Source organism: Triturus cristatus, chromosome 5_2, assembly GCF_964204655.1.
Source record: "Triturus cristatus chromosome 5_2, aTriCri1.1, whole genome shotgun sequence".
Taxonomy (NCBI): Eukaryota; Metazoa; Chordata; class Amphibia; order Caudata; family Salamandridae; genus Triturus; species Triturus cristatus.
The window spans coordinates 764,547,440-764,556,864 of NC_140588.1; the positions used below are offsets into that span (position 1 = coordinate 764,547,440).

Below are 9,425 nucleotides of genomic sequence, written 5' to 3' on the forward strand. Positions count from 1 at the left end.
CAAAATGGCTACAAGCACCCATATTATTTTTTGATTTTCAACAAAACTGGACTCTAGACCGGTCAAGGAGATGACAATTTATAGGACAAGGGTTTTATAGATGAAAACATATGGTGCTGGTATCTGGGGTTACCACAATAGTTCTCTTCCACAGAGGAAAACAGTTTCATCAAACGCCTCCTCAGCCAGATCTCAGCTTCTTCAGAGATCATACATAAAGAAGTAGGGCTACAGCATCTTATAGATCTAGTTGCATGTCGCGCATTACTGCTCTGGTACTCCATATGGTTCAAGGAGGAAACCAGTTTTACATAATCAATTATTTTAGACTGTCTCTCCTTGGATAATGCCATGAAGATTACCTAGTTAAGTTATGTCAGTTTGCAGTATAGGAAAGTATTTAAGATGTCAATACGGACCAATACCTCCCAAGTATTATTACTAAGGAAGCTGTTTATCAGAGAAAACTTTATGAATCACAGGATGGAAGTTCGGCTTGATTGCGAACGCAGGAAACAACGTTTTATTTAACACTTACTTCTAATGTGGGCTGTCAAGATTATCTAACATACATTCTGAACCTTATGCATCACTTTGTATTAGATACAGATTGGAGATTGTCCACCATTTAGTGGCTTCCCCCAACATGAAAACTTGCCCGCCATCCATGACCTTTTGCCCATATGATGGACAGAGAAAGAAGCAGAGCACTGGGCACTTTATGCTATTTTGTGGATTTTATTTGGGTCTTAGGTATTATTTGAAACCACTTTTGCTTGCGTATGGCAGTAGTTCGCATCTTGCCGCAGTAAAATACTTGTCTGAACTTAACGATGCCAGGGTTTGCCTTAATGTGGCACTCCATTATAAACGCTGTCAATGCACGCAAAAGTATTGTATCAATATAAAGATGATCCCCAGACGTTTAAGAAATTGAGCATCTTTTTAAAATATAATATTTTACGTGTTTTAAATGTGATCAATTTTGGCCCCACATTGCAGACCAAGCATTCTCCGCTTTGTTTTTTTATTTACTACTTGATATTTTTCATGTCAAACGAAGCCCCTTAATGTATGCACATTTTTAGATTTGACTAATTCGGGCCCCATGTTGCACATCAGATGTTATCAGTCTCGATGTATGTACACTTTTATGATTGTTTTACACCTCAGTCACATACTTTTAATCGATAATTTAAAATCATAAAAAGACAGATACAATATTTATCACATTTGTGCAAATCCAACATTAAAAATACATTAAAATTTCCTAAAAAATACATTCTACACATAAAAATAGCGAACAATTCCATATACAGCAAACTAAAAATAAATCACTACAGCAATCATAAACAAACTGCAGCTCCCAAAGGGCCTACTCTATTCTTTGTTTTATTGATCCGCACGGCTGCCACTAGGAAATTTGCAACATGAAAAATAATCTGGGTACTACTCAACAGTTGCAGATAAATAAGTGCTGGCCTAACCTGGACAAACCCTGCATCCCTTAACACTGGTAACAGATACTTTTTCCTAATGTCTGAGTAATACTCGCAGAACATGACCAAATGCAAAGTATTTTGTAATGAAAAATTGTCACACTTGCAGGGCTCAGCATTATCCGGTAATCCCCATTTAGGAAAATCTCCCAAAGAGATGAATTAAATTAAATCTGAATCTGGTTAGCAGAAACCTAGGAAAAGGGCGTGTCACTGTCTTAAGATAATGCTCCAAACCTGGTGAGCTCACTAGCCCAAAATGCAATCTTGCCATAGGTTTTCAGCTCGAATTCCTCCCTTTTGGTTGATAGGAGGTTTGCCATGGCAGTTTTTATAAAATTTACATCTGTTTTCTTAATAGTTTCCGGGGCCGTAAAAAGCCCCGAACATCCAAGTTTTTGTAAAGTAGATTCGATGTATGCTAACCAGGGAATTTTACCAGCCTTGTCAAGAGTTAAACAGTCTTTTAGAATCAAATGATTCAATGTGATCTCCTGGTTAAGCCAGGTCTTAAGCCAGCAAATTAGCGGGGTTGTTTTCAATATATCAGAGACATAACCCAGCCCCATCTCTGCATGAATCGAAAAGGTAGGGGTAGACTGTGGTACGGATAACAAGGTTCTTAGAAATATATTCTCTACCACTTGGATTTGAAGATCTTGTGAGCTATACTCCCAAATCTCAGAGCCATAAGTAGCAATTGCTAGGCACTTAGCTTTATACACCTTTAAAATGGCTTCCATGGGTCTAGCCCCAAGACGTTTTGAAAAGCCCATAAGGGCCGAGGTAGATCTGGCAAATACATTTCTTTTGTGTTTCATTTGGGGACCCCAGGACCCCATTTCATCAAATAAGAGCCCTAAATAAGTAAAAACGGGGACCCTTTTAACCTCATCACTCCCACAGAAAAAAGACATCATTCTTTTCTTTCTACTTTGTTCCCCCACAATCATTACATGTGATTTTGTAACATTTATTTTCAGGTCTAATGACTCCATAAATTTGCCAAACTTATCCAGCAGGTTATTTAGACAGACACCAGTGCGTGCCAATAAAACCGCGTCATCCGCGTAAAGGAGAACTGGTATAATTGTCTTTCCTACACGCGGGACGTCTAATGTTGCTCCCTTCAAGGCAGGTTCCAATGCATTTATATAAAGTGTAAAAAGAACGGGAGCCAATATGCACCCCTGCCTGACCCCTCTTGAGTTAAAATACCGTGTGCATCTCCCTTCCTGGGTTACTCGGATAGTGGCTAGTAAGCCACAATGAAGGTCAGCCAGGAATTTAACTAGAGCATGGTCTATGCCCATATTCAATAGAATTTGCCACAGCTTCGATCTGTTTACTAGATCGAATGCCGTTGAGAGGTCCATGAACCCCATATAAAGTGAACCCTTTTACACCTATTGAATAAAGATTTTTTTAACTGAATTGACTTGAGTACAGCAGGGAGGGATGTCTAATGTATCACCTCGACCCAGAGTGGACACTTCTTAACAGAGCATCTTACATAGGCATACGTGATAGTCTTGAAGGGGGGGGGGGGGTTACTGCCAAAAGCATGGAGTACAATTTTCCTGCGATACTCTTTCCTACTTCTACATGCCTTTGTGAATTGGACTTAAAGCACCTACAATGGGAATAGGATGAAAATATTCAGGGAACGCCATATACAACAAGTACAAACATTAAAGAAAGGTTTCCTCTTTGTACTTCTAAGGTGTTAGCCGTTGTGGGCTCAATTTCAGAGTTCGTAAGACAGCATTTACATCCAATACTTATGAATGCTTTTGTGAATTGGCCTCTGGGCAGGGATGTTGTGAATTCCCCATTTTAGCATTTTGAGTGGGGGGTAGATGCTAGAGGGTTGTGTGTGTGAAGGGGAACATCCAAACTGGCGTTTATGTCTCCAAACCGCTTAAATACCAGCACTTGAAGTGAAAGGGAGGGATGATGGAAGGGAAGAATGGAGAGAAGGGAGGGCCAATGGGAGAAGTTGAGGTATCGATAAGGATTCGGAGAAGATGGGTGGATGGTCAGATTGAGAGTTGGATGCATGAATGCAGAGATAGCTGGATGAAGGGATGAATACAAATAATGGTGTATTGAGAAAATTATGGCTGTAGAGATAAATGCGAAGAATATTGAATGGATAAGGAAAGGGTAGGAGTGGAGGAAGATGATGGATGGATGGAGAGGAGGATGTATGGAAGAAGTAAGAATGAATGGTAAGAAGAAAGAATAGATAAAGGAAGCAAGGAAAACAAGCAGGGAGAGAAGGATAGGTGGGTAAAAAATAAAGATTGATGGATGAATTCATGTAAAATGACAAAGATGCCTAGATGGTTGGATTATAGCACAGAAAGGGTGGAAAGAATGGAAAAGGCAAGGTAGAAAATCATCAGAAAGATTGAGAGAAAGAAGGAAAAAGACATAACTGAAAAGCGGAGAGAATGATGGAAGGAATTTTCAGACATTTGATTTCCTTTCGGGAAAACATCTTTGCTTACCTCAACCCCTGGATACTGCTCAAAGTGGGGTGTATTTTAAGTTTTTGGCTATTTACTTGCACCTGTGAGCTCTCTGGTCCCCTGAAAGTAATAATCGTCCCATGAATACTGTCATAATTGTACCCAGGATAAGGATGGGTGTTCGAAGTAATGGAACAGGACTGAACACAGACCGTTTAAAACAGTAACATTGCATCGTGAAAGATTTGCAACATACCACAAGGCTTCCTCCTTTCACCGTTTGTAACAGCACCTATGGAGGTTTTTTCTTTTTTTTTAAATAAAAAAAAAAACTGAATTAGCTGTTGAAAAGAATTGTGCAAATATTAAGTACAAAGAACTTTGTCAATTTACAAATAAAAATCAACCAGCTTCAGGGTTCGGAGTTGAAAGCACGTTTGGTAAATATACGCGGTGTTCTAATTAATCTCCAGTCTGTGTGAACCAGGAAGTTGTTCGAGGAAAGCAGTGCTCAATTTGATCCGACTGTTTGCATGTGGGGTCCATGGCACGTACTTCTGAGCACTGGGGTTTAATTTGATCCATTTGTTTGCATGTGGGGCCCACGGCACGTACATCTGGGCACTGGGCTTTATTTTTCATCAGACCCAGTACAGGAGATATAGATGCAGAAAAGGGGAAACGAAGGAGGAAGAGAAAGAAGCTAAAACAGTGATAACTGGAGAAAGCGCGAATGAAAAAAAAACTTGCAAGAGTGAAATAAAAAGACTGCACTATATCGTGGTAAATTAAAGAGGCATGAGGTGGAATCAAGGTTAGACAGTCTTGGCATTCACCTGTGGCGGGGACAGGTTTCTGAGAAAACCTTAGGGCGCCGGTACCTATAGATTTACAAAATAAGCACTGTGGCTTTAGGCGGGGGGCAGATAACTGGTTTGAACTTCTTGTGCCTGCCAGTGACAGTTTGCAGCACTCTGTTCATCAAGTCATTTTCAAAAAGTTTACAAATTCGCACCACGTAGTTTTTTTAACGTTAGTCATTAACATCACTGTTTATATAAAGCATGACACGATTATCAACCTTGCCCTGTGGTGCGAGTTACTTCACTTCCAATGAAGTCCGACACGTTAGTCAGAAACACCTGCCTGCTTTATTAACAGATTAAACATGTATTACAGAATCGTACATGTTCAGGGTGGTTTACTTGTTTGCCTCTGGCACTTAACATACATACTTAAAATTGTCATAGAATTAGCGAAGAGGAAAAAACTTCAGATTATCCAAGTTTTATGCGTTTTGAAATTTGAGAGAAAATCATCAGATCTCAAGGGCAAATATCACAGAAACATTGGAAACAAAATCACCAAAGAATGTATCTTTTGTCAAATAACTTTGGTTGTTAGAAGAAAAGGATAGTTAGGGTAAAATGCCGGTAGATTCAGTTCGAGTTAGCGTGCTGTGCTTCACGAGTATGTGAACCAAGATTTCAGTAATCACGGCCTGTTATCGCCACAGATATTCAGGGGTGTTGCCATCACTGACGAAAATGTGTCTGCAGTTTCCACACACTGACTCCCTCATCTTTTGAGAAAGTTCACACAAGGGCCATCCTGTCACAAATTTGTCAAGCAAACAAACCTGCTGTTTGCTAATTAGTACAGCAGCTCCGTCAGTGTTATCTGACACTGCTCCGGAAAAAATCATTCTTGCTGTTGACTTCATGTAAAAACACAAGTACAGGCGTGCTTAATTTGTGAAATATTAAGTGCAGGTGGTCACATTTTTTTTGTAGGCCACACACACTCCCCTGGCTCCACCCACTGCATACAGTAGCTCCACCCACTTCCTTTATTGGCGCTAAGGAATAGGTTAAGGATAGGAACACGCCGCCTAGGGCATCAAAAGGGGGAGGGTGGCAAAAAACATGAGATTATGGTTATCCTGCAATTGATACAAACGTCTGGGGAGATGAATGACACCTGAGGAGATTAAACCAAAAAGACTGTATTTGCATGGTTATATGTTGTAAGCACATGATGTACAGCGGTCACTAATAAAGTGTGTTTCAAAAAAAAAAAAAAAAGTTATCCTACAAGTTCATTCATACCAGGGGGAGAGAGTGATGGTAGTAAAAGGGAGGGGGCGGCATTTTTCAATTCTCACCCAGGGTGACAAAACACCTAGAAACAGCCCTGGATTAGAAACAAATTAAAGGGGTCAATGGAGAAGGTATAAAAAAAACAAAAAAAAAAAAAAAAAAATATATATATATATATATATATATATATATATATAAAATTTGAATATCGCTTTGTGGGTCCGGGGCATGTTGTAAATATTGAAAAGCTAGCTTAGCAAAGTTTACCTGTGCAGTTTAGTAAGGAACGCCTACTTTGCATCTCAATAGCGATGCATGGCGTAAGTGAAACGGGCGCTAAGACAAGGAAACACGCGCTAGCGTGTCCTGGCTAATACTGCGACAAAATCACCACTTTTTCCACAAAAAAAAAAAAAAAGGACACTAAAGCAGCAATAATTTGATCACCAGCCCTTGCTAATATGCCCCAAAATGAGGAAGAAATGCACCAAGTATAGTGATTAAATAAAAAAATAAAAAAATTAAAATCTCAGTTCCCCTCGAGAAAAGTTTTACTATCAACCTTTAGATTATGCTTTGCACACCCCCACACTCTGGCCAGTGAGCCTGCGTTGCTTAAACAGGTACCTCTCACAGGGACATACTAAAAGCACGAATACTCGCACGTGCTGCAAGCCTGCTGGTCCGGTTGTACAAGACACCAGTAGGTTGTTATAATACATTAATATCCCTTCCAATAACAGTCCCATGACAAGGTCTCTCCATTCGTCTGGAGTGCTGCGCAAACTTCCATCCGCAACACCAGCCTGTACCTCCCAATTCAGGCGGAAACATTCCTTTCATTAAACCTGCTTTTTAAAGCACAGTCCTCTCCTCTCCATTTTGAAACTAAATTACATTCCAAGCAGATTCTCACATAACAATGCTAGTGACAGCAGGGCTGACAAAGTATAAAAACGACAACAGGAAAATGCTGCTACCAGAAATAATTAAGAAGCTTGCACTTCTACACTGCCTTAAATTTCAAGCTAGAACGCCAGTAACATAACTCAGTGGGTGAGTGCCCAGTAGCAAAGATTTGACTACAACACAAGATTCTTTCATTCTAGGCCTTCATTTTGAAGTCAACAAAATGAGCACCACCGAGTTATAGTTTAAAGTGCTATGAAGTCGCAGGACCCTAGGTCCTATATAAAATATATATATATATATATATATATATGTTATTCCTTACATGTTGCAGGAAGAGTTACTGCGCCCAGCACGCATCTTACCATTTTGGCGTCTGCCTGACTGTAGCAGGAACCCAAATGCACAATATTGGCTCACTGAACTGAACACGAGACACCAGAACCGCAGGTTAACACGTTACTGAGACTGCCTTTTTGTTTCAATTTAACTAAGGCCTGCTGCGCAACCTGCTTCTTGCTTCTTATGTGTGAAGGCGCCCGATTAGTGCTGAGGCTGCGCAGTATGCTGGGGCGGGCCGCGGGCGAAAACAGTGATGATTGGTCCAAGTCGGGACCCACACTTGAGGATTTGCCAAGGAGAGACGGGGCTGGACGAATAACATATTTTGCAAGTGGTCATTGGTAGCACTTTTGTGTTTGATTGGCGTGACCAGTAAACTGAGGCAGGTACACAGGCGCCGGTTCCTGGCAGTGTGTGCCTGTCTCATAATAGAGCGGACGTCCGCGGCGTATAATTTGAATATTTTAAGAGCAGTCACGTGCGATATCAGCCCTTCACCACTACTGGGGAGACCCGTGTGCACTCAGTGAGCAGGCGGTAGCCTAATCCCGTGTAGACCCGGCCCTGAAAACACCGGCACAAATTAAGCACGTGACTAAAAACAGTCTAACAAACTTCAAAAGTTAGCAATCTACTGCGATCAGTGCTCCGGATGTTAACCACATGGAATACATACTTTGTTTGGCTCTTTGACAGCCGTATTACTTCTTTTCATAGTTGGTCAGCCTTTTAATTATTTCTCCTAATTGTGTTATGTTACTTGACTTTTGGACTGCCTCGTGCGCATTGCTGGGCGTTTCTGGGTTTTCGTGGATGCTTGTCTAGCTTGCCTCGTGGCACTTTGGGATGCCTGGAATTGGCGGTTTCATACTTAAAGCTTCCATGCTGTCTAGGATCTATCTAGTCGTTTGGGCTTGGCTTGTGAATGCCCCACATGATGTTGTTAAGGGTTTTGCGTGGAGTGTGGGAGGTGGTTTAAGAGTGAGTATTCGTCAGTGTGGTGTACGCGCACTGTCAGAGACCGTCCTGTTTTGATTCTGGGTTGTTGCAAATCATGGTTTACAAGCACTGACGCTTAAAGTGCGGTTGGGGCAGCTGCTGACACAAACACATGACCTGGGGGTTGTTGAACAAGACAACGAGCAATAGTGAGGCCCTTTAAAGCGTTTTTTTTCTTTTAATGTTTTGTGTTTGTTTAAATCTAGTCAAAGGCAAAGCGTGCTTAAGCCAGGGAGCAATTTCATTTTAAAAGCAAATGCTTATTCTTTGATCATGCATATCAGTGTTTGCCTGTGTCTTGTTCCAAAGGGAGGACTTTTCGGACCTCAGTTTTATGATGTTTTCCTCTGGCATCCAGGAGAGTTTCAAATGCTACAGCTAAGTAAAATAAGCTCTATGATTTAAAAGCAATTTGCAATTTTTTTCAAAGTTTTTCATTATTTCAAAATACACATCTACCTTTGGGAAAACAATTTGGGCATATGATGTCTTAATGCTTTCGTGTTAATGGAACAACACGTTTATGTGAGGTCATTAAACAAGCACAAATCCCTTAATTTACTATATGTCTGCTTGCACGGGGCTCAACCGAAACCACTCTGAATTAATACGCTCCTTTCTAACAAAAAGATCTGAAATTCTAGCTGAAATTGACAATGATTTCTGTTTTTCATAACATCATGTATTGTTGGGTCCACTGATGGCCCCCCATGCAATGTAATTTGAAGGTGTTTTAGGGACTGGTTGTATTCTGAGTTGCTGGAAGAGGGCTAGGGACGTAGCAATCTTTAAAAAGAAATCTACAAAAAGACCCAGGAATGTATAGTCTACTGCCTATACTGGAGCCATCAGGTAAAATGTTTTGCTGAGATTGTTTTAAGCACGTTATTTTATTCGACTAAGTGTGGCAACATAACTTTTTTGATCTCAGGTTTAGGGTGGGCTATCCTATCATGCATAATGTTATGAGCTTGACTCTAATGGCTGGTTCTGCTAAGGTCAATGGATTTGCCCCACTTCACTCTTGCATTCATAGAGTTCACTAAAGCATTTGATTGTGTTCAGCGAGCCAGATAGAGGGCAAAGTTATTTTACATTATACT

General features: G+C 40.6%; 1 protein-coding gene across 2 annotated transcripts in view; it reads right to left on the reverse strand.

Annotated features, from left to right (window-relative positions):
- LOC146829240 (sodium- and chloride-dependent neutral and basic amino acid transporter B(0+)-like) overlaps positions 1-7,511 on the reverse strand; it is a 190,977-nt gene extending 183,466 nt beyond the window's left edge. The window contains exons 1-2 of one of the 2 annotated variants that reach the window (XM_085607867.1): positions 7,347-7,511; positions 4,230-4,265 (exon numbers count right to left, since the gene is read on the reverse strand). In XM_085607867.1, coding sequence (XP_085463993.1) covers positions 4,230-4,265; positions 7,347-7,349 — 39 coding nt within the window. In that variant the 5' untranslated portion in view covers positions 7,350-7,511. The remainder of the gene's footprint in view (positions 1-4,229; positions 4,266-7,346) is intronic. The other variant, XM_085607869.1, reaches the window with a different exon arrangement.
- Between the last annotated feature and the right edge of the window lie 1,914 nt (positions 7,512-9,425).